The sequence below is a fragment of the Bos indicus x Bos taurus genome, chromosome 24 (genome assembly GCF_003369695.1).
Source record: "Bos indicus x Bos taurus breed Angus x Brahman F1 hybrid chromosome 24, Bos_hybrid_MaternalHap_v2.0, whole genome shotgun sequence".
In the NCBI taxonomy this organism is placed as follows: Eukaryota; Metazoa; Chordata; class Mammalia; order Artiodactyla; family Bovidae; genus Bos; species Bos indicus x Bos taurus.
In genome coordinates, this window is record NC_040099.1 from 8,571,747 (window position 1) to 8,598,467 (window position 26,721).

The 26,721-nt window shown below is 37.7% G+C and overlaps 1 protein-coding gene across 1 annotated transcript in view; it reads right to left on the reverse strand.

Annotated features, from left to right (window-relative positions):
• The window catches only part of CCDC102B (coiled-coil domain containing 102B), a 277,418-nt gene that overhangs the window by 226,878 nt on the left and 23,819 nt on the right, over window positions 1-26,721 (reverse strand). Inside the window, exons 2-3 of the mRNA XM_027525911.1 lie at window positions 8,615-9,221; window positions 7,036-7,256 (exon numbers count right to left, since the gene is read on the reverse strand). Of these exons, the coding sequence (XP_027381712.1) occupies window positions 7,036-7,256; window positions 8,615-9,205 (812 nt within the window). The 5' untranslated portion in view covers window positions 9,206-9,221. The remainder of the gene's footprint in view (window positions 1-7,035; window positions 7,257-8,614; window positions 9,222-26,721) is intronic.

Consider the following 26,721-nt stretch of genomic DNA (forward strand, 5'->3'; position numbering starts at 1 on the left):
TTATTTAATAGCAATGTGGTGCTTGGATTTTTTTTAGCATAGCTTTATTAAAAAAATTTGTGACTGTATCGAGCATTAGGCCGTAAGGACAGTGAGCACTTAAATTTACGCAACAAAGGGCATTCTTTAAATCCTGAATTTTCTGACCTAATCCATTTGTTCTACATTTCAAAGAGATTTTCAAAATTGACAATTATACTTAAATTTATAATTGGAATTTAAACTATCTTCATATTTGAACTACAAGAAAGCAAAAAAGAAAAACAAACAAACCTAATTTACTTTAAAGGATATTGCATATTTTATGCACAGATTCTTTAAAAAAACAAAATTACTAAGACAAAGCTCAGAAAAAATACAATATTTTAATATGATTATATAAACTTTTAAAAATCAAACTGCTAAAATATATATTTCATGATCTAAAAATATATATGAACCAAAATGGTTTTATAAACAGATATGAATATGTGATTATATTTCCATGAAATCTTTTGATACTTTGTTAACTGTCCCATGATGATCAAATAAGTGAGCATAAATTTTAAACATCTAGACAAGAAGATTAATCAAAATATTTTTCAGAAATAAAATCCTTGAAATATTACTATCTGACAATAGATATTAATTCATTTCTGAAACCTGTGTGAAATTTCATTGTAAAGTATCTAGTCAGTAGTTTCTTAGTATTTTCTTAGAGACCTATAAACGTCATTTTTTTTGCCAGGCAAAAATAATTAATTTGTAATAATATCTAGATATACAGTTTCCCTTAGTCTAAAATTTAAAGTTAATATTACATGATGAATAATAAAAAATTATACAAATATACTTTTAATATGCAACATATTTGTCACTTTGTGATTCACTCCTATTTACTCTTTCAGCAGTAACATCTCTCAATATCTTTCATTTTCAGCATCTTTCAACAGTCAAAGCCATATATAGGTAATTTAATTAGAAAAGCGATGACTTTAATGAATACTGTTAAGCTCGGAGATGCCCAAGAGGATCAGAGACCAAGGCATAGAGGCACACAGCCAGGAGAAAAACCCACCTCATGTCACAGAACTGGTCCTCAGATGCCCCCACTGCCTGTTGCCTTACATTATCCCGGTATCAACTACGTGACTGACAAACAATACACCCGAATCAGCTCATTTAAGCAGAGAGGGATATTAATAGCACAAGGAATCTCTGGGAGAGCCAGAAAAGCAAATGGGGAACGTGCAGTCAGAAACACCAGAGATAAAGCCACAGAAAGTCTTCCTGCCAGCACCATACTGCAGTCACCGTTTAGGCACAGACATCACAGCACGACCTCAATACCCCCAACTCAAGTCACAGGGTGGTGTCACCAGACACAAGAGGTCCCTTTTGGCTCTGAAAACAAGATGTGACCACATCCACTGTCTTCCCCCCTCACCAGGTTGGATTCTGGCCCACTCTTCTTTTTGGAGTAATGCCTTCTGCTAAAATATCCAAATGGCTATGTCAAAGGTCTGCAGCCTACCTGCAAAGGGAACTGAGGTAGAAACGTACTAGCGTTTTTAGAGTCTATACAGACAGATAGATTCTCTCATAGTTATAGGACTGCCCAAACACAAAAGAGATACTTTACAGTTAAAAAAAAAAGGCAAAAAAAAAACACAAAAATTAACTTGAAATGGATCAAAGGCTTAAATCTAAGTTGAACTTAAAGAAACAGAGATGTACATATGTAACCATGGCTGATTCACGTCGAGGTTTGACAGAAAACAAAATTCTGTAAAGCAACTATCCTTCAATAAAAAAAAAAAAAATCAAAAAAATAAAAGAAACAGAGAATAGAGTGGTGGATGCCAGGAGCTGGGACGTGGGCAAAGCAAGGAGATGGGATCAAAAGGTACAATAAAATGGGCTTTCCCTGATGGCTCAGCAGGTAAAGAAAGAATCCACCTGCAATGCAGGAGACACAGGAGATGCAGATTCAATCCCTGGGTCGGGAAGATCTCCTGGTGCAGGAAATGGCAACCCACTCCAGTATTCTTGCCTGAAAAATCTCATGCACAGAGGAGTTTGGCAGGCTAGAATCCATGGGGTCGCAAAGAGTCGAACACAACTAAGCACACACGCACTTTACCAGACCTGCATGAAATTTTTCATTATGTTAATTGAGGGATACACGTATATTCACATCCGTGTGTGTGTGTGTGTACATGTCTATATTTCTATCTCATGCTAGTCACTGGAGCATTTTCAACTTGGGATACCATCTCACCAATATTTAAAATCTAATTTTATTACAGAAAAACACAACATTTAATGAAGCAAAGCAAAACTCTTCTTATATTGAAAACAAATCAAGAAACATGGGTAAACCTATGCCTGATTCATATTGATGTTTAGTAGAAACCAATACAATACTGTAAAGCAATTATCCTTCAATTAAAAATAAATTAATTACATTAAATTAAAAGGGAGACTAAAACTCAGATTAATCAACACAAAGCCAGCACTTTCTAAGGGATAAAGGTGCCATCTGCAGTTTAACTTTAGAACTAATTCTAAATGCTAAAACACTGCATCAGAATAGTTCATCTCATCGTTTCTCTTCGGAGAAAGCAATGGCACCCCACTCCAGTACTCTTGCCTGGAAAATCCCATGGACGAAGGAGCCTGGTAGGCTGCAGTCCATGGGGTCGCTAGGAGTCGGACACAACTGGGCGACTTCACTTCCACTTTTCACTTTCATGCATTGGAGAAGGTGATGGCAACCCACTCCAGTGTTCTTGCCTAGGGAATCCCAGGGACAGGGGAGCCTGGTGGGCTGCTGTCTATGGGGTCGCAGAGTAGGACACAACTGAAGTGACTTAGCAGCAGCAGCATTCTATGTGAGGATCAGTTTTCCCTCTGTCATCTCAAAATTTCTACCTGGGAAGTCATTTTTTAAAAGAGATCATAAATATACAAGTTCTCAGTACACAAGCGACTTCCAGATACTGAGCGATTATTTATCAAACTGAACAATACTCAGAGTACAAATAATAGAAAAACTTAAGTGTTTTCGATGAGGGCGTTCTAGTCATGAGATGTTGGCAATGAGTCCCTGAGTTCTCTAGGTTAATTGTTGTACTCTAGTCAAGAGAAATTTCCCACTAAGTGGGAACACAGAAAAAAATACATTCCCATCTTCTCAACTCCAGCCACCCACTCACTGAGATTCCAGGAGGAAGAATTTAAAAGATTAGACAGATTTATTGTAACAGTGTGTACTATATCCTTGGGAAACATTCTCTTATATAGAAGAAAAAAAAAGATTCTGCAACTTCCTTCTGTGGATGGCTGGCTAATGTTAATTCATGGACTCTTGGGACTATTTCTTTTTTTTTTCCTTTGTTTTTTTTTTTTTTTTTAATTTTATTTTATTTTTAAACTTTACAATATTGTATTAGTTTTGCCAAATATCAAAATGAATCCGCCACAGGTATACATGTGTTCCCCATCCCGAACCCTCCTCCCTCCTCCCTCCCCATACCATCCCTCTGGGTCGTCCCAGTGCACTAGCCCCAAGCATCCAGTATCGTGCATCGAACCTGGACTGACAACTTGTTTCATACATGATAGTATACATGTTTCAATGCCATTCTCCCAAATCTTCTCACCCTCTCCCTCTCCCACAGAGTCCATAAGACTGTTCTATACATCAGTGTCTCTTTTGCTGTCTCGTACACAGGGTTATTGTTAGCATCTTTCTAAATTCCATATATATACGTTAGTATACCGTATTGGTGTTTTTCTTTCTGGCTTACTTCACTCTGTATAATAGGCTCCAGTTTCATCCACCTCATTAGAACTGATTCAAATGTATTCTTTTTAATGGCTGAGTAATACTCCATTGTGTATATGTACCACAGCTTTCTTATCCATTCATCTGCTGATGGACATCTAGGTTGCTTCCATGTCCTGGCTATTATAAACAGTGCTGCGTAAGACCAGAAACTATAAAACTACTAGAGGAGAACATAGGAAAAACACTCTCTGACATACACCACAGCAGGATCCTCTATGACCCACCTCCCAGAATATTGGAAATAAAAGCAAAAATAAACAAATGGGACCTAATTAAACTTAAAAGCTTCTGCACATCAAAGGAAACTATTAGCAAGGTGAAAAGGCAGCCTTCAGAATGGGAGAAAATAATAGCAAATGAAGCAACTGACAAACAACTAATCTCAAAAATATACAAGCAACTCCTACAGCTCAACTCCAGAAAAATAAATGACCCAATCAAAAAATGGGCCAAAGAACTAAATAGACATTTCTCCAAAGAAGACATACAGAGGGATAACAAACACATGAAAAGATGCTCAACATCACTCATTATCAGAGAAATGCAAATCAAAACCACTATGAGGTACCATTTCACACCAGTCAGAATGGCTGAGATCCAAAAGTCTACAAATAATAAATGCTGGAGAGGGTGTGGAGAAAAGGGAACCCTCGTACACTGTTGGTGGGAATGCAAACTAGTACAGCCACTATGGAGAAGAGTGTGGAGATTCCTTAAAAAACTGGAAACAGAACTGCCTTATGATCCAGCAATCCCACTGCTGGGCATACACACTGAGGGACTATTTCTTAAAGGGAGAGTAAGGAAGCAAAATGGAATCAAAAGTCCCTTTTCCACCTTCATTCTCTCTAGACTGTCTACAGTTTATATATACAAGCTGCTGAGAACTGGAGGATTTACTTACCGTGGGAATTATTCATTTATCCCAGGAAGTCAAAACATAAACGATGTATACATGAGGGCATGTGTACAAGTGAGAGTGTAAAGACACAAAGGTGTATCATTCAAGCTGGCACCTTGGGGAGTTTACATGTCTGAAACAGCATTTTCACATTATTCCTGTTACGATATGTTGGTGAAGTAATGCGAGTGGGTTGGAGAGAAGTCTATAACCACTAAAAAGTTAAATCCTTCAAGAAATGAAGCCCGGAGGTTAGAACTTGACTGAGACTTGTAGTTACAGAGTAAATTAATTGTTAATATGGGTGCAGACTCTTGCAGAGAGAATCCCCATGAACAGAGGAGCCTAGTGGGCTACAGTCCATGGGATGGCAAAGAGTTAGACGTGAAGGAGCAACTAAGCACAGTACATGGGTGCAGGCATAAAATTCAATTTTATTCTCTTTTGCTACTAATGTTGATCACTTCTGTTAAGAATTTACACTTGGTAGTAGAATAATAAATATTTATTACCTACACAGATACTTGCATTATCATAATCTGTGCATATGGTGAGGTACAAAGAATCTGAAAAAGGGAATTCACGGTAGGAATAAATGTCAAAGGGACTCAAGAGAGGCTTGTGGCTGACAGAAAAGGATTGACTGTTATAGAGCTTAGAGTATTTGTGAGAGGTCTGTGTACATACTTATCACTGTTTCAATCCATTTAAACCAGGGGAATTAAAACCATTACATAATATATAGTTATATATACATTCCCAGTTTTTTTTTTATTCTGTCCATTAAGAATCTTATAACAAAAGAGAATGGAAAAATAATTATTTTCAGATCTAGGGGCCACATTTTAAAGTACCATCGAATACTCCACACAATGCTAATAATTTTCCAGGGTATTACCCTAGGGGGAACAACAACAAAAAACTCATGTTAAGAAATTCATATCAGAGGCTACTTTCCTAGGCATCATGTTTGATACTCATAAGATTTGAGTAATTCATATCAGAGGCTGCTTTCCTAGGCATCATGTTTGATACTCATAAGATTTCAGTGCAGAGGGCAGAAGTGATACTATGTGACTTGTGAAGCAAAGTCATTAAAATACCATCTATTTCTCTCTGTGCCCTTCGGATGTTCACATTCAGCCAAGCCATTATGCCACGGGGAAGCCAAGTGGCCACACAAATAGGCTATGTGAAGATGTTCCAACTAACACCCAGAGGAGCAAAAAAAGATCAACTGCCAGATCTGGGAGTAAGTGAGGCTTCAGATGATACACTACACCCCCACACACCTAAAGTCACCCCATCCTTTGAGCCATCCCAGCTGAAGACACATGTAGCAAGAGATGAACTGTCCATACAGATTCATGCTCAAGATTCATGAGCAGAATACCTGGTGATTGCTATCTCAATAATAATCAGCATTTGGGAAGTTCTGTTATAAAACAACAGACCATTGGAACACAAGCATCTCTATCCATATTTTTATGAAGCTGACAATAGCAGCTCTTGGTTAATCCAATATCACATATGCAGAGTATGTCAGAACAAGATGAATATCAGGGTATACTAATCTCAAGTCTAGTATCCTTCCTTGGAGAAGGCAATGGCACCCCACTCCAGTACTCTTGCCTGGAAAATCCCATGGACGAAGGAGCCTGGTAGGCTGCAGTCCATGGGGTCACTAGAGTTGCACGCGACTGAACGACTTCACTTTCACTTTTCACTTTCATGCACTGGAGAAGGAAATGGCAACCCACTCCAGTGTTCTTGCCTGCAGAATCCCAGGGACGGGGAGCCTGGTGGGCTGCTGTCCATGGGGTCCGACAGAGTGGGACACGACTGAAGTGACTCAGCAGCAGCAGTATCCTTCCTCTATACCCCAAATGGTCAATGAAGACAGCATCTTTTTTTGGCAATCAATACCTCACAAAATTGTGAGCTGTCCATTATGAATATTAACGTATCCAACTTTACTGACTCACTGAAATCTATGAGCGCTGTAAAAGTTAGATAATACACAGGCTATTTTAACTATATACATTAGTAATTCAAATATAATAAAGGTGAATTTACCAGAGATGATGAGAACAAGGCTAAGATTTTAAAAAAAAGATAAAAACTAACATGTTACAACTTTTCAAAATTCAAAAAATGAATATAAAATTCAACACATTTTTAAATATTAGTAATTAATATTTTAGTCATAGGTAAAATACCAAATGGCCAGCTTACAGGGCTTCACAATTTTAAGAAGTTTGAAAGACAGACTTCATTAAGGAAGACAGTGATTAGTACTTACTCCCTTTCTTTCCATAAGACTTTTTGGAAATCATCCAAATGCCCCTGCAAAGCTGAAATTTCAGGCATTTCATTCTCCAGAGGCAGATTTATTGCCTGCAGTCTTAATCCAGGTCTCACTGTACAATTTTCAGAAACGCCATTCTTGAATAAATCAGGACAGTCTAGACTGAGTTTCATCTCCTCACTTAATTTTAATGGGTCAATAATCAAACTCGCTTCCTGAAAGAAAAAAAAATACAAAACAATGGTTAGTGTTGAATTTTAAAATTAAATATATAGAAATCATGAAAAAAACATTTTTGAATGGAAATAAAATGTTATGATTCAACATCAAATTTTTATTTTCATTTATTTATCATTCTCTAATAGTGGTATATGGTCAAAGTTTAAATTATAATTTCTCAGGCTTTTTTTCCCTTTCAATGTCTTACCTTATTCTAATAAAACAAGTATCTCCACAGTGTTTTAAAAGTTTTCATTTACAATGAAATCTACATTATATCTACCATAAACCCTATACATTATGGAAAAGCTTAATATTTTAGATGGAATCATAGAAGAGCAAGATATTATTTTTTTGTTTTAGAGGTAGAATTAAATAGAAAGGAGTAATAATATAAACAGTAAATAGTACAAACTATTTAAAGCGATAACATGAATTCGTAGTTTCCTTAAGCATGTTCTGTGGGTTGTTAATGAAAGAAAGTGAAAGTGAAAGTCGTTTAGTCCAGTCTAACTCTTTGCAACCCCATGAACTATACAGTCCATGGAATTCTTCAGGCCAGAACACTGGAGTGGGTAGCCTTGCCCTTCTCCAGAGAACCTTCCCAACCCAGGGATCGAACCCAGGTCTCTTGCGTTGCAGATGAATTCTTTTACCAGCTGAGCCAGAAGGGAAGCCCAGTATTTATCAAATTACAACATGACCATGCAATCCCACTCCTGTGAATATACCCAGAGAAAAACATGCCCCAAATAATACATGCTCCCCAATGTTCATTGCAGCACTGTTTACAATAGCTAAGACATGGAAGCAACCTAAGTGTTCCTTGACAGAGTCATGGATAAAGAAGATACATGTATACAAGGGAATATTACACAACCATTAAAAAGAATGAAATAATTTCATCTGCAGCAACATGGATCGACCTAGAGATTGTCAGGAAAAACAACACATGTATGACTGAATCACTTTGCTGTACAGTAGAAATTTACACAACACTGTAAATCAACTATAACTCAATAAAAAAAATTTTTTTTTTAAGAGGAGGAAATTTCGACAATAGACACATACAGGGGAAAACATGTGAAAACACAGGGAGAAGACGACTGTCTGTTAGCCAAGGAAGAAGGCCTCAGTGGAAGCCAGCCCTGCTAACACTTTGATCTCAGACTTCTAGCCTCTAGAATGGTGAGAAGATAATTCCTGTTTCTGAAAAGTCACCCAGTCTGTGGTCCTTTGTTCTAGCAGCCTAAACAACAAATCCAGTCACCACTGGCTTTGCTATCTCCCGCCCCTCCTTGTGAGTAGACACAGCATTCACATATGCACACAATCTCTGGATTCTTCTCCTGACCTTACTATTTGCGTTCTCCTTGGTGGGAAATTCTCTTTTTCCCAAACACTCTCTGATGGACTCACACGTTTTGGAACCAGTTTGCAATGGGTCTCTCTGTGCACGGGCCACTTCGGGGAAACCAGGAAGCTTCCGGTCCTGGGTGGCCTCCGCCGGATGCGGCAAAGGCTGCTTCTTTTTCAGAGCACTCAACTCCTTCACGGCCATGTCTAACTTGATTCTGAGTTGCCTGCCTTCCTCCCTGGCGCTGTTCCTTTCGGCTCGAACTTTACTCCACTTTTCTCGCCAGTTAGCGGTGCAGTCCGACCACCACCGCATGGTCTTCTCCATCTGAGCGGCGCGGGCCTTGACCTCCTCCAGCTCCCGCAGGCGAAGCTCAGCGCGGATATCCCACTCGCTGGTACTCCAGGAGGGAGCACGGCCACTGCGGGCGGCAGGAGACTGCGGCCCGAGAGGAGATGGACAGGAGCTGCCAGGGTCCCCGCGGGCCGGGGCAGGTGCCGCCAGGTCGCACGGTGATCTAACGCACGACTGCTGCATCCCGAAGATGCGTGTTTCCTCGATTAACCGATGAATGGAATCTAAATTCATGTTTATCTTTTCAGGCCTAAGAAAAGACAGAGAACATAATTGCATTTGAATTTCCTCTGCAATGATAAGAGCAATACCTACCTAAAGTTGACGGAAACAAGGCATCTTTTCAATACTGCATGTTTTTCCTTCCTCTGTAACTAAAAATATAGAGGAATTCGTGCGTTCGTAATTATCCTCAAAGAAACAGAAATTGCTCCCATTTTATTTTGCCGAACAAATACAAATAAATACGCAGAGACCCAATTGGGGCTAGCGTGGGACATGAATAATTCATTTTAACAAATCCGGTCCTTTTCAGGTAATATTTATTGCAACACACATTGGCCATTAACTGCTCAATGGTCCCCTATTCCCTGCTAACTAAAGCACGATTTGTTCAAGTAGAAGGCAGAAGCTATTGATCTCTGGAAGGGTAAAACCCTATTTCATCCCAGGAGGGGCTAAATCATGAGTGGTCTAAGTCTTCCATGACAGACCCCCATTTAACTCTTAAAGCAACATATGACTTGGCTCTGGCTGATGAGATGTGAGGGGAAATCTGCGAGAAAAATGTGAAAATATGAGAATGAGAACGCTTTCCTTCTGCCTTCTTCCTACCTGAACAAAGTCATGATCTAGAAAGACAGCAAGTGTAAAAGCTGTCCTGTAATGTTAAAAATGGTGGAACAGGAGAGACAGTACCTGATGTAATGATGGCGCTGCAGTGTGGAACATAGACACCATGCCTCTAGTCTCCTTGCTACGTGAGAACGATTACCCATATTTATTTAAGCTATGATGAGTTTTCTGTTACTTGCAGTCATAATGACGTCTAACTGATACATGAATTAATTTCTTACCATGGCTCATATCATTAGAAGTTCAAAAAATAAAATATTATGAGTAAGATGTAGTCTTTGTCCTTAAAGACTTTATAGTCTAAATTTACAATACATAATATGCCCATAAAAATATTTTTAATCAAATTTAGTATTACATTATGTGTCAAATCAATGTTATCTTCCTAGGGTGTTTACAGGGTCCTCTAAGGAACACTGCTAAAGAAATGATGGGCTGTTCTCCAGAAATTTAGAGGCTTCACAGATGACACTGAACACAGTCTCAGCAATTTAAAAGGGAATTAAAAACAGTTTCAAGTATAAATAGCAAAGACAAATTAATTGGTAAATGCAAACCTTTCTTATGAGTATGTACACCCATTACCTTATTCAATATAGCAACATAGCCACATTGAGGATTTAGCAAGTGGAACGTTTTCTTTAAAATAAATGCTCAGAACATGCAGGTTAATTTACAAACTCATAAAGTTCTGTGTTTGTATAAGATTACCCATTTTTATTATCAAAGATTTTTCTGGTGTAAATAGTCTTAGATAACATTTCATATTCATGACATTAGTTACTCCCTTTTTCATTTCCTTTTATATAGTTACAGATCATAAACTTCCTTTTTATGAACCATCTATTTAATCAACTGAAGGGGTTTCATTATCTCAATTAAGTTACAAAATAAACTTTGATTCACTGGAAAAAACAGACAATATAATATTAAATGCATATTACTTTCAGTTGTAGTAAAAAACACACACACACACACACATTTTAATAAGTATTCTGTAGAGATGCCAAACCAATTCACTCCTTATCATAGTATTTATGATAATAATATAAATTCATGGTAAATATTTTTGTTAGTATTAGTATATGTCCAATCATATTTGAATTAGTGCTGACTTGGAGTAAATGTTCCTTTCATTCACTGTAATTCAGAGGCAATGGTAATATAACTGACCGAGCTTCTTGGACCTTTAGTAAACCAAGATCAATATTAAAAAACAAAAAACAAAAAGAACTCTTAATTACAAGTATGTACTGTGCCATGCTCACTCACTCAGTTGTGTCCGATTCTTTGCAACACCATGGACTGTAGCCCACCAGGCTCCTCTGATTCTCCAGGCAAGAATACTGGAGTGGGTTCCCGTTTCCTTCTCCAGGGGATCTTCCTGACCCTGAGACTGTGTCCTGTTTCTCCTGCATTGGCAGGTGGATTCTTTACCACTGAACCACCTTGGTATCTGTGTATGTATATATATATATGTGTGTATATATATATATATTTATACATATAAATAATGCTATATTTCTTTTGGTAGAAATTTCCAAATGAAGACAGAAAATTTATTTCAACATATTAAAGTTAACAGTACTATTTAAAAAAATAAATCAGTATCATAAAATTGTAATGTCCTTAAAATGTCTCATTAACTTTTATCTCACTAGTTTTTTGATGACTTGATAATTGGATTCTGGTACATGGAGATCTTACCTGTCAGTTAACTATGTATTTTTTCACATCTGACTAAACAAAATAGAGTGGGATTTAATTATTCAGCCCTTCAACTTGAACAATATTTCCTATCCTAAAGTGTTTCTCAAGCAAGTTTAAGTGGAGATATGTAATCCTTATGCATATTTATTAAAGCATTCATTTTTCTCTATACATGTGTACCTAATGTTCACGTTTTATTTCAGATGACTATGAAAGCATTTGTCAGTGTTTGTAGCACAGAGCCTTTGATATATGGGAAAATATTCTAATGCTTTTGAATCTGGTTTCTTATATTGATTTTTGCATAGTTTTTAACCACACACACACAAAAAAGGAGTGGGGAGCACCAGGAAACTCTTGGAGGTGATGGACATGTTTATTATCTTGAAAATGATGCTTTCATGAGTGCACACATAGGGCCAAGCTCATCAAATTGTGTACAGTAAACACATGCAGTATTCTATACCAGTGACACCTCAATAAAGCTGTTTTCAAAACTATCAGGCTGCCATGATTACTGCAAGTAGTTTTGAATGCAGTATATAGCCATATTAATAAACTTTGATGGGCCCACAATGTATAGAGTATATTACTACATGCATTATTTCTTGCCCACGAGGAGTTTTATGTATGAGACATTGGACTCCAGAGTCTATTGGTGCGAGTTCTGACTGTCATTTTCTAGGTAGGTGATTGTGTACAAATCACAAATTGCCTTTGACTCATATCCTTATTTGTAAAGGAAACCAGAATTATCATGTGCCTTGTTGAGTTCTTGTGACTACTAAATGGGAAACTGCATACCGATTGGCTAGCCCAGGCAAGGTGACTGTTATCCTCAGTGCTACACAAGTTACTCGTATGTCACCGTGGACAGTTGTACTATTTAATTTTTTCAGTTTCTTTCCTCTATTTTGGTTTAGTTTAAAAAAAAAAAATAATTGGCCACATTGTGCAGCATTCAGGATCTTAGTTCCCCCACCATGGATCAAACCCATGACCCTAGTACTGGAAGCAAGGGGCCTTAACCACTGGACTGCCAAGCAAATCCCCTCCTTCCCTCTCTTTTGAAAGAGAAAAGTGAAAGTGAAAGTCACTCAGTCGTGTCTGACTCTTTGTGAGTCCATGGACTGTAGTCCATGGGAGTCTCCAGGCCAGAATACTGGAGCAGGTAGCCTTCTCTTCTCCAAGGGATCTTCCCAAGCCAGGGATCAAACCCAGATCTCCCACACTGCAGGCGAAAAGCTGTGCTTAAAGATTAGGGATAGTAACAGATAAATGTGTGATTTATAAAAAAGGTCTGAATATCATGGAATAAGGGGGTATAATCTCAATTTTTATAACATGAATATTATTCAGTGAAATGTTCAGTACTATAATTATCTCTATCCCAGATATGAAGAAACTAGGGCTGAGGGTCCTGATGCAGGTCAGACTTGGTCCCAGTCCAAGTCAGACACTCAGGAGTCAACCCACAGAAAAACGTATGGTTATCCAAGTGAAAAGAGAGCCGGGGAGAAATAAATTAGGAGTATGGGATTAGCAATACAAACCACTATACATAAAACAGATAAACAACCAAAACTTATTGTATAACACAGGGAACAATTGAATATTTTATAACAATGTATAGTGGAAAATAATCTGAAAAAAATACATGTGTATACATATAACTGCTTCCCTTGTGGCTCAGACGGTAAAGCGTCTGCCTACAATGTGGGAGACCCGGGTTCTATCCCTGGGTCAGGAAGTTCCCCTGGGGAAGGAAATGGCAACCCACTCCAGTATTCTTGCCTGGAAAAATCCCATGGACGGAGGAGCCCAGTAGGCTACAGTCCATGGGGTTGCAAAGACTCGGACACGACTGAGTGACTTCACTTCTATACATATGACTAAATCACTTTGCTGTGTACCTAAAACTAACTCAATATTATAAATCAGCTATACTTTATTAAGGAAAAAATTAAAGAAAAATGAAAGATAAAAAGAGAAGAGGTCAGTCCATTTGGGGAATTAAGGAATTTTGAATCCAGGGCCAATGCCTTTCCATATCCACTCTGGTGAGATCCTCTTTTAGGTTAATTCATAAACACATTGGGCAGAGTTCCATTCTGGATATTTTTATGTTCAGATAGCTCCCATTAAACCATCCTACAAGTAGTCGGCTGATCCTTATGTTGTGTTTCGAGTGAATTCATTCTCCTCCTCATTGCTTAAAGGAGCTGCAAGGTCTGGCCTCGTCCACTGCTCTGTGCTTCGGCCATCCTCGTGTGTCTGTTCCTTGCACAAACCTCGCCTCAGTGATCTCCTCTGTGGAACCCAATTACTAGGCAGGAGCCCAGTCCCCTCTCCCCACATGCCCACCACCCCATCCCTCAACTAGCAGCTCATAGGCCTATGCTTGCCTCTCTCCCATCCCTTGAGGCCCTACATCTGAGGTCCTCCCTTTGGCCTCCTCCGTGATAGTGACATGTCTTCTGCCATCTTGGGATCTTGCTAATTACCAACACCAACCAATCAAGCTAACCATCACAAATTTTAGCTCTCTTTGAAAGAAATGAGCAGTGTATTGTGATTTAACACACACCTACGTACTGAAAAAAGTCTGTCTCATACGATGTCTTATGTTATCAGAAGAATGAGGTTGACCAGAAATAAAAGCATTTTTGGCAGAAGTTACTTTATCAGAGCAGACAAAACCACGTCCAAAGAGATTTTTGTTTTATTGTTTATACTTATTGCTTTCCATTAACCTATAGGAAATGAATTCTAAATGAAACCTGTCTTGGGTTTTTTTTTTTCCTAAGAAGTGTAGGATCTCTAATGCACATGCGATAATGTTAACAAAAGCCATAAACAAGGAGAAAATAGATTGATTCAGATACTAAAGATAATGCTAAGGAACATTTGTTGCTATATACATGATGCCATTCACTGTGATAAAAAGAGAAAAAGAAGAACCAGTTTTTAATATTCAGGAAAGTAAAACATCATATTGCACTATAAAATGTGGCCTGTTAAACATGCACAAGTGATTAGCACGAAAACCTATGCAATTTGTACGGGTCAAAGCAGAAAAATACAATATATTTTTAGGAGTGTTTTGCAAGAGAACACTAAATATTAAATGTGAAGACTGCAGTTGTGATAGTGAGGTAAATGAAATAATTACAGTGAATGACAATGTAACATCACATCAATATAGATCAAGTGTTGACCACAATGTTTTTTAAAAATCCATACACAGTGTCAAATTATCCATACACATACAAATTATATGTCAAATATAACATCACATCAATATAGATCAAGTGTTGACCACAATATTTTTTAAAAATCCATACACAGTGTCAAATTATACAAATTATACACAAGTCTACATTTGTTGATGTGAATTCAAGATTTTAGAATCATATAGAAGCAGGAAATACTTGCACAAAGAAGACAACTAAATAATATAAAATAAATATGTACAGATTGCCTATAAAGCTTACTTTATTTTCTAAAATCAGTATAGCATAAAATAAGCAAAAATGTAAACATTTTAAAACATGTATATATATATTTTCCAAAAGTCATTATTGAATTTAAATTTCATTATCTGATAAAATAGAAATCATCTTTATTTTAAGAATTGGAACTCATGTGATAAGCCCTGTCTTTTCTTAGCCAACTATTCATTGCTTCCTATCTAACTTCTTATATTCCTTAGAATTGTTGAAGCCATGTATCACTGTTTTATATCAATGAGATGTTTTTTCTTTAGGTTTTCAGGAAAAATTATTTGAGAAAAATAATGTTTCTAAGATAATGCTCCATGATAAAAAATTAACCTCATTTCTTATAAAATAAATTATTTCAGAATAATCTCTCCACATAGCATCTTGATATTATTGTTACCATTTCCAGACAATATCAGTGTTTTCCACATTTTTAGAGGCTAAAAAAAGAATTACTGTTACACATTAAAAGATAACCTTTTGGGTCACAGGTAAACTTATCAGTCTTCTTTGGAATGTGATTGTAGACATAAAGAAAGATCCAAAATCCACAATCCACTTTATAAAGTACCAAGGAATCATTTGTAATGAGTCTTGGAAAAATAAAATTTCTGGGGTTTGGCAGGCTGATCACCTAGAAGTTTTTATAGTGGTCTGCCTGCCAAGCACAAATTTAGGTTCAGATAATTTAGAATTTCTTGGAGGATAGAGCATAATTTAACTACTCTTCTGTAGTACCGGGGACATCAATCAGGTTCAAGAAAGTTCTGGTTTAAAATATTTATGAAATGTCTCACCTGTAAACAAATATTAAGATAGAAAGATACTTTATCTAAGATTTGAGCTTATAGCTTAAGTATATTTCTTCTAACAATACATATAAAATCTATGCTACTTACTATTTATTTGTATGGAAGCCTGACACTTGTTGAATTTCTTAGCATTTTTTTAGTATTTACGCTTATTTCAAGGTTTCAGCGAAGGAAACCACAAACTACCCCAATTTTCTCATGTAATCTAATCCAATTTAATAGTGCCAACTAAATAAGCCAAAATATCCGTTGAGATTTTGAGCCAAAAACTGAAATTAGTATTAGCTGCAGTAGAGCTAGAGAGCCCAGTCGAATTTATTTTCATGTAAGAATAATCTTGCCACAATATCCAGATGTCTCCAGGTGGCTAACAGGATGCACACTTTATTGGAAAGAACAGCAAAAACCTGGTCATGTCAAAGATACTACCACCTTCTAAAGGTGAGCAGGTGACACTGAATCTGGAATTTACATTGCGGTGGACATGAGTTTGAGCAAACTCCAGGGCCTCCTGCCCAGTGAAGGACAGGAAAGCCTGGCGTGCTGCCGTCCATGGAATTGCAAAGAGTCAGACACAACTAAGCAACTCAACAACGGCAACAATGTTTATACCATTTTGTGTAACTTCATAGACGTTAAATAGTGTAGAGGACTATAAGGCTGTGTCTATAAATATTAGTTAGAAAATTAAAATAAAATCCAGAAGAGCATATACCCAACAACTCAAAATTCTAATTATTAAGTCATAACGTGAGAGCAAATGAACCAATGAAATAACTCCTATCAGTTTCATGACAAGCCAAGGGGTACTGGGAGGACCTATGACTTCCTGTTTTGTGTTTTTTTTTTTTTTTTTCTGTTTGTTCTTTATTTAAAAGCTATTCCTTTGTTAAAATTGTTTTAATAATCTAAATTGTTAAATTTCCTTTAATATAGAATTCATCAATATTTCCCATTAGTTATGTTCCTTTTGCGGTGAATAAGACCACAAACCATCCCAATTTTGCTAAGCATTTCCTAAGAAAAATTCCTAAGCCATTTATGTCATTCCCATTTGCTCTTAAAGAATGTGTGTGGTTAAGTCAGAAATTCTTCATGGATCTGGTTACCACTTTGTCGTGAACAAGAGAAAGGTCTTCTCATGTCAGTAAGATTTAGCATTTTCTCACATCCATTTGATGGAATGTGTGTAGCTGCCAAATTGCTCTGCATCATCTGACCAGCAAGTTTTCACAGGCTTAACAATGAAATTTGGAGAATACAACCCAAATGGCTGTCATATTTACTTTTGAAATGCAGTTATAAAAATTTTTAATAAAAATATTTATTCTTAGTCTGTTCATCACTCAGTCATGCCCAACTCTTTGTGACCCCTGTTCAATTTTCCCGAGTATATTCTTTACATTGATAATCCAAATTGACTAAAATATCACTTCAAAAAGCCAAGAGGAAAAATTGAAATCAGAAGCAGAAATGTCCTAATGTATCTGCATATTTGTGAGCTATATCTATACATGATATTCCCAAATACTTTGTTTCATTCACCCTATTTCTTACTAAGGGCTTCCCGGGTGACTTACTGGTAAAGAATCCACCTGCAGGGCAGGAAATGCAGTAGATGCAGGTTCGATCCCTGGGTCAGAAAGATCCCCTGGAGGAGGGCATGGCAACCCACTCCAGTATTCTTAACTGGAGGATCCATGGAGAGAGAAGCTTGGCAGGCTACAGTCCATAAGACCGCAGAGTCGAACCCAACTGAAGTGACCGAGCATACACGCACACACTTCTTACTAAAGCAAAACAATATTTACACAAAGGCTTGCATGATATTGTTCGTGAGGCTCTATTTCTTAAACATGATCTGGAATTTAATTTTCAGTGTGACGATCTGTGACCATATTGGTGGCAGAGATTAAAATTTGCCCTTTTGAATGTTCAAACAAAACGTCTTATAAAGTCCAACTCAAGGAAATCACAATACTATCGATTTGTCTTATGCTATAGGGAGCATACAGGAGAGATGGCACAAGATTAAGTTCTATTCTGGACAAGAGAAAGACCAGACCAATGGCACCCCACTCTAGTACTCTTGCCTGGAAAACCCCATGGATGGAGGAGCCTGGTGGGCTGCAGTCCATGGGGTCACTAAGGGTCAGACACGACTGAGTGACTTCACTTTCACTTTTCACTTTCATGCATTGGAGAAGGAAATGGCACCCCACTCCAGTGTTCTTGTATGGAAAATTCCATGGGCAGAGAAGTCCGGTGGGCTACAGTCCATGGGGCCACAAAGAGTAGGACACAACTGAGCACAATTTATTTATTCAGTATAATTATTAGACAGTGCCATGATAAAATGTAGAAAGAAAGTTTAGTTGCTCAGTCATGTCTGACTCTTTGTGACCCCATGAACTGTAGCCCACCAGGCTCCTCCATCCACAGGATTTTCCAGGCAAGAGTACTGGAGTGGGTTGCCATTTCCTTCTGCAGAGGATCTTCCCAACCCAGGGTTTGAACCTGGGTCTCCCACATTGTGTGCAGACGCTTTACTGACTGAGCCACCAGGGAAGTCAAATAAAATACACTTAAGTTCAGCTAAGGGGTAGTAGACAATTCTGCAAATAATTACCACAGTAAAGGTGGTATATTGGGGGCTTCTTAGGTGGCTCAGCAGTAAAGAATCCACCTGCCAATGCAGGAAACACAGATTTGATCCCTGGCTCAGTAAGAGCACTTGGAGAAGGAAAAGACAACCCACTTTAGTATTCTTGCCTGAGAAATCCCAGGCAAGGGAGGAGCCTTGCAGGCTACAGTCCATAGCATCACAAAAGAGTCGAACATGACTTATCCACTAAACAACAACAACAAAGATGGTATATTAGTTTTCTGTTGCTCTTGTGACAAATTACCACAAACTTAATGCCTGAAAAACAACACAAACTTATTATCTTACATTTCTAAAGTTCAGAAGCCTGAAATTAATCTCTCTAGCTAAAAATTTCCATCCCTGTTGGATCATTCCCTTTCACACACTAATTGCATCCTTACCACCTTCCTCACCAATTAAGTGTCCTATTTCTGTATCCCCAGGACCAAAGAGACAATTATCACATGTGTTTGTTTCCACTCTTCATTTCCTCACATCCCGTTTCCTCACCTACCCATTTCAACTGGAAATCTGTACACACTACTCCATAGAAATCCCGCTTGTCAAGATCACAATTGCCAAGTCAGATACTCATCTTTTCCCTTGCCTAATGTGACTTCAGTAACTTTCAAAGCAATTGAAAATTCCTTGCTTTTTAAACACATGTGTCTTTTGTTCTCCTTATCACCACCTTCTGATTATTCAGCACTTCCTCCCACTTGTTCTCCTTTGTTTGTCCCTGCTGCTCCTCCCTAACCCACTCCAGTGTTCTTGCCTGGAGAATCCCAGGGACAGGGGTGGGTTGCAGTCTACGGGGTCGCACAGAGTCGGACACGACTGAAGCGACTTAGCAGCAGCAGCCCCAGCAGCTGCTCCTCCCTGCATAGTGGAGAGTCAAAGCTTGATGACACTAAAGAGAACGCCTTTGCCATTGACCATCAAATTCCTAACTCTAATTGCTCCATTTCACCTGAGCTCTAGACTAATGCAGTGCAAAATTTTCTCTATATCTCTACTTGGTGTCTAATTGGGAATCTCTATCTCAACCTTAACATTGACCAAACTGGACTTTTGAGCCCCAGCCCTCTGCAAATTTGGGGGTTTTCCCATTATTAACATCACAATAGGACCTGCCTGGTGGCTCCGAGGGAAAGAATCCGCCAGCAGTGCAAGAGTCACAGGAGATGCAGCTTCAATCTCTGGGTCAGGAAGATCCCTTGGAGGAGGGCATGGCAATCTACCCCAGTATTCTTGTCTGGAGAATCCCTTGGACAGAGAAGTTTGGTGGGCGAGAGTGTGTGGGGTCGAGAAGAGTAGAACACGACTGAAGGGACTTAGCACTTATGCACACGAGTGTCACAGTAAATGGTACCACCATCCATCCAACAGCTCAAGTCAAAAACCTAGTTTCTCTCTGACCCACACGTTGTCAGCAAGTTCTATTGTCTTGTTCCTTCAAATTATTTCCTAGATCCAAGCACTTCTCTCCACCTTTGCTGCCTCTGTCTTATGAAAACAATCACCCCCTCTCTCAACATTGCTACTATTGAAATGTCTGCTAACACTTTATCTAGCTGGTATGCCGCAGCCAAAGAATCCTTTAAAATTTTTAAGTATAAATGTATAACTCTCTAATTAAAACTTACCATTGCCTCCTTATAGCAATTAGAATAAATGAAAACATTTAATCACAGTCTCAGTTTCACATGATCTGGCTCCAGCCTCCCTCTCAAACCTCAATTTCTACCACTTTCTTCACTTTCCTTTCTTGATCCGGTTAAGCTGACCTTCTTCCTCATCCTTAAAGAGACCTTGCTCATTCCTGCCTTTGAACCTGTGAGTGGAATGTTTTTCCCTAAATCCTTGGATCTCAATATGTGCTGCACTGAGCATTTAAAATTTTAAAGGCATTGAAGCTATATATATATATATATATATATATATATATATATACACACACACACACACATGTATACATGTTATACATATATATAGTAAAATGATTTTAAAAACACCTCTAATGTATGTTTTGCATGATGCTTATGGAAGTTCTGTTCAGCAGGTACGAGTGCCTTGACCAATCAAAAAACCTGATACATCTAAGACACAGGACTTAATCGAGATCTTTCATCTCAAAGTTGAGCACTATTGCCATTGTATTGAATCATTTCTTTCACAAACGTTCAGGATAAATATCAGCACCCAACCCAAACACCACAGCAAAAGTGTGTGATCTCATTGCCTCTTAATTTAAGAAGACTTAGGGCTTTGGGGAAGAATTTAGTTTCAACCCATTGAACCATCCACAAGGCTACAATCCTTAGCAGCCAATATCACTTTCTACGTTACTTGTAACAGAAAGATCTAAACACCAGGAGGACTGTTTGAAGAAGAAAGCTGGGTCATGAACACTCCAAGCCCTGTTCTCACAGCCTAAGTCTCAAAATAAGATTATCTTTTGGAGCTCAGATATCTGCCATCAACGTAGCTTTAAATTGCTTGTTCAAGAGAAGAAAATTAAGGTATTTAGTCCTCAATACCCTTAAGGTGCTTTTACAAGCCACCTCCAAAAATATATACCATATATGTGAGTGTTTATGTATATACATGTGTACATGTGTTCGTATACATGTACGTATACACATGTATGTACATGTATACACAATGTACCTTTGCATATCTATACATACAGAAAGCACATATTTTAACTGCCTTGTGCATGATTTTAATAGTGGTATTTAGGAGCTTGGACTATAATTTTGTGTGTATTTAGGAATGTCAACAGTACTTGGAGAAAATGATTCTTTCATGACAGATCACTTTTCTGTTTAATATATTTTAGCTATGATTATACAGGGGCAAAGACTTAAGGGAAAATCATAGTTACTTTCAGTATATTTTGGATAGTAATTTCTGTTTCACTATTGTTTCCGAGGTTTATTTCACATGCTTATAAAGTCTTTTTCAGATTCAAAAAATATAAGGCATCTGCAGAATCTGCAGAGACTATCAAACTCTCAGTAAATGTTCACTATAAGACCATAAATTAATAATCACTAATATACACTAAGATTATATTTTACATCCAAATCCTACATGTTTACTAAGCACGGTTTATGCTATGATAGAAAAGACCAGGGCCTATTTGAAAAGAGTAGACTTTTAAAAATTACTTGACAGATGTGGTTAAATAGAGGCAGATGTGCAGTTGAGATAGTTTGCTGAACATTCATTTCTGTTAAATAGTAAGTGATAAGACACAAAATTATTTTAAGAATTAATAAGAAAACTAACAAATTTCAGAAGTCAAGTACAATTTAAGATTAAGAAAATTTACTGACTCCGAATTAACATTAACCAGAATTGTTTTCAATGTCTTTCAATGCCACTGTTTATCTTCAACTCTCTATTTATGGCATTTAGATTCAAAATGAGAAAAATTCTTGGCATGGTACAGAATCTACACATTATTGATGTATGTTGAAATCCAAATTGAAAATTTTTGGTTTCTGACTTAGTCTAATCTTGCCAAAAGATCCTTGAAAGAAGTAGTTCAAGAGAGTTCTCAGACATCAAATATAATAAAGAAAAGAGAAAAGAAGTCTAACATATTAAATTATAACATGTGGATGGAATTTCCTTTAAATTACTCATGAGTCTAAACCTTAAGGGAAAAGAATTTTTTAAAAAATACTTTTGAGGTTTCCATAACACAAAACATTTGAAAGTTAGACAGGGAATTCAACTACCCTAAAGACAGGAGAGATTTCCACTCTAATATTGAGTAAATTGAACCTTATTGCCTAGTATTTTGAAATATCTGTACTTTACAATTAAAATGTCAATCCTTATTATGTGACTTTGTAGTAAATATTAATGACTATGTTAGTTGAGAGGCTTCTATTTGTTATTTGCTTTTACATTCTGGAGCCAGAAAAACTAAGAAATCAAGAGAAAATGCAAAATAAGGAAGGTATATACTTTGTTTATATTTGAATTTTTATTGAGATACTTGTAAATTCATGTAGAGTTAAAGAAACAATACCAAGATAACCCATGTACTTGTGAACTAATTTTACCTACTGATGACATCTTCCAAAACCATGTGCAATGTCCCAACCAAGATATTGAAATCAAAACAATTCACTGATCTTATTCAGATTTTCTCAATTTAGCTTGTACCCATTTGGAAATCAACCCTGAATATTTATTGGAAAGACTGTTGCTGAAGCTGAAGCTCCAATACTTTGGCCACCTGATGTGAAGAGCCTACTCATTAGAAAAGACCTTGATACTGGAAAAGATTGAAGGCAAAAGGAGAAGGGGTCAGCAGAGGATGAGATGGTTAGATAGAATCATCAACTCAATGAACATGAATCTGAGAAAACTCTGGGAGATAGTGAAGAACTGAGGAGACTGGTGTGCTGCAGTCCATGGAGTTGCAAAGATATGGACATGACTTAGCAACTAAACAACAATTTTGTTTGTCTGTGTGTTTTTTCTAAACAACTTTATCACATATATGGTTTGTGTATCCACTCAAGACACAACGTACCATCTTCATGTCCTTCACCCTGTCCTCAATCCTTGTAAACCACTAAATTATTTCCACTTCTAAATGTTCTCATTTCTAGAAAATAGAGAAATTAAGGAAAAAATTCCATTCACCATTGCAATGAAAAGAATAAAATACTTAGGAATATATCTACCTAAAGAAACAAAAGATCTATATATAGAAAACTATAAAACACTGGTGAAAGAAATCAAAGAGGACACTAATAGATGGAGAAATATACCGTGTTCATGGATTGGAAGAATCAATATAGTGAAAATGAATATACTACCCAAAGCAATCTATAGATTCAATGCAATCCCTATCAAACTACCAACAGTATTTTTCACAGAGCTAGAACAAATAATTTCAAAATTTGTATGGAAATACAAAAAACCTCGAATAGCCAAAGCAATCTTGAGAAAGAAGAATGGAACTGGAGGAATCAACCTGCCTGACTTCAGGCTCTACTACAAAGCCACAGTCATCAAGACAGTATGGTACTGGCACAAAGACAGAAATATAGATCAATGGAACAAAATAGAAAGCCCAGAGATAAATCCACACACCTATGGACACCTTACCTTTGACAAAGAAGGCAAGAATATACAATGGAGAAAAGACAATCTCTTTAACAAGTGGTGCTGGGAAAACTGGTCAACCACTTGTAAAAGAATGAAACTAGAACACTTTCTAACACCATACACAAAAATAAACTCAAAATAGATTAAAGATCTAAACATAAGACCAGAAACTATAAAACTCGTAGAGGAGAACATAGGCAAAACACTCTATGACATAAATCACAGCAGGATCCTCCATGACCCACCTCCCAGAATATTGGAAATAAAAGCAAAAATAAACAAATGGGACCTAATTAAATTAAAAGCTTCTGCACAACAAAGGAAACTATAAGCAAGGTGAAAAGACAGCCTTCAGAATGGGAGAAAATAATAGCAAGTGAAGCAACTGACAAACAACTAATCTCAAAAATATACAAGCAACTCCTGCAGCTCAACTCCAGAAAAATAAACGACCCAATCAAAAAATGGGCCAAAGACCTAAACAGACATTTCTCCGAAGAAGACATACAGATGGCTAACAAACACATGACAAGATGTTCAACATCACTCATTATCAGAGAAATGCAAATCAAAACCACAATGAGGTACCATCTCACGCAGGTCAGAATGGCTGCTACCCAAAAGTCTACAAGCAATAAATGCTGGAGAGGGTGTGGAGAAAAGGGAACCCTCTTACACTGTTGGTGGGAATGCAAACTAGTACAGCCACTATGGAGAACAGTGTGGAGATTCCTTAAAAAATTGGAAATAGAACTGCCATACAAACCAGCAATCCCACTGCTGGGCATACACACTGAGGAAACCAGAATTGAAAGAGACACGTGTACCCCAATGTTCATCACAGCACTGTTTATAATAGCCAGGACATGGAAGCAACCTAGATGTCCATCAGCAGACAAATGGATAAGAAAGCTGTGGTACATATACACAATGGAGGATTGCTAAGTCACTTCAGTCGTGTCCGACTCTGTGCAACCCCATAGATGGCAGCCCACCAGGCTCCCCCATCCCTGGGATTCTCCAGGCAAGAATACTGGAGTGGGTTGCCGTTTCCTTCTCCAATGCATGAAAGTGAAAAGTGAAAGTGAAATCGCTCAGTCGTGTCCGACTCTTAGCGATCCCATGGACTGCAGCCCACCTGGCTCCTCCATCCATGGGATTTTCCAGGCAAGAGTACTGGAGTGGGGTGCCATTGCCTTCTCCCAATGGAGGATTACTCAGCCATTAAAAAGAACACATTTGAATCAGTTCTAATGAGGTGGATGAAACTGGAGCCTATTATACAGAGTGAAGTAAGCCAGAAAGAAAAACACCAATACAGTATGCTAACGCATATCTATGGAATTTAGAAAGATGGTAACAATAACCCTGTATGAGAGACAGCAAAAGAGACACAGATGTATAGAACAGTCTTTTGGACTCTGTGAGAGAGGGCGAGGGTGGGATGATTTGGGAGAATGGCATTGAAACATGTATAATATCATATGTGAAACGAATCACCAGTCCAGGTTCGATGCATGATACAGGATGCTTGGGGCTGGTGCACTGGGATGACCCAGAGGGATGGGATGGGGAGGGAGGTGGGGGGGGGTGGTTCAGGATGGGAAACACATGTACACCTGTGGTGGATTCATGTTGATGTATGGCAAAACCAATACAATATTGTAAAGTAATTAGACTCCAATTAAAATAAATAAATTTATATTAAAAAACAAAAAAAATAAATACAAATAAATGTTCTCATTTCTAAAAGTTTCTCATCACCAAAACATTACGAAAGTTTAAGAATGCATCATACAATCTTTAGAGACTGACAGTTTCACTCATTCACTCTGTGCAATAGTCTATAAATTCTCCAAGTTGCTGTAAGTGTGCATACTCTGGGTTTGGGTTTTTGCCTGTTTTTATTGCTGAGGAGTATCCCATGGCAAGTATGGGCCACTGTTTGTTTAGCCTGCTGACCTACTGAAAGACATCTAAGCTGTGTTCAGTTTTTGGTTATTAGAGACAAAGCAGCTATAAACATTGATATACATAGTTTTGTAAGAACATAAATTTTCATTTCTCTAGTATAAATGGCCATGAGTTCAACCGTTGGGAAATAAAGTAATAGATGTTTTAGTTTTATCAGAAACTGCCAAACTGTTTTCCAGAGTGTTTGTACCATTTTACACTTTCATCCTCTCTAGTATAGGTGTTGTCACTAATTTTTTTCATTTTAGCCTTTCTGATAGGCATATCTTCGTGTGTCTTTAATCTGCATTTTCTTGATAGGTAAAAAATGTATTTTTGTGTGTTTATATACTATAATGTATATAATTTTTGATGAAACTTCATGTCTTTTGTTGTTGTTGTTCAGTCACTCAGTTGTGTCACACTCTTTGTGACCCCATGGACTGCAGCACGCCAAGCTTCCCTGTCCTTCAGCAGCTCCAGAGCTTGTTCAAACTCATGTCCATCGAGTCAGTGATACCATCCAACCATCTCGTCCTCTCTCATCCCCCTCTCTTCCTTCCTTCAGTCTTTCCCAGCAGTCTTTTCTAATGAGTTGGCTCTTCACATCAGGTGGCCAAAATATTGGAGCTTCAGCATCAGTCCTTCCATTGAATATTCAGGATTGATCTCCTTTAAGATTGACTGGCTTAATCTCCTTGCAGTCCAAGGGACTCTGAAGAGTCTTCACCAACACCACAGTTCAAAAGTATCAATTCTTCAGTGCTCAGCCTTCTTTATGGTCCAAGTCTCACATCCATATATGACTCCTAGAAAAATGATAGCTTAAACTATACGGATCTTTGTCACCAAGATAATGTCTCTGCTTTTTAATACTCTCTAGAGGTTTGTCATGGCTTTTCTTCCAAGGAACAAGTGTCTTTTAATTTCATGGCTGCAGTCACCATCTGCAGTGATTTTGGAATCCCAAAAAATAGTCTGTCACTGTTTCCACTGTTTCCCCATCTATTTGTCATTAAGTAATCGGACCAGATACCATGATCTTCGTTTTTTGAACATTGAGTTTCAAGCCAGCTTTTTCACTCTCCTCTTTCACCTTCATCAAGAGGCTCTTTAGTTTCTCTTTGCTTTCTGCCA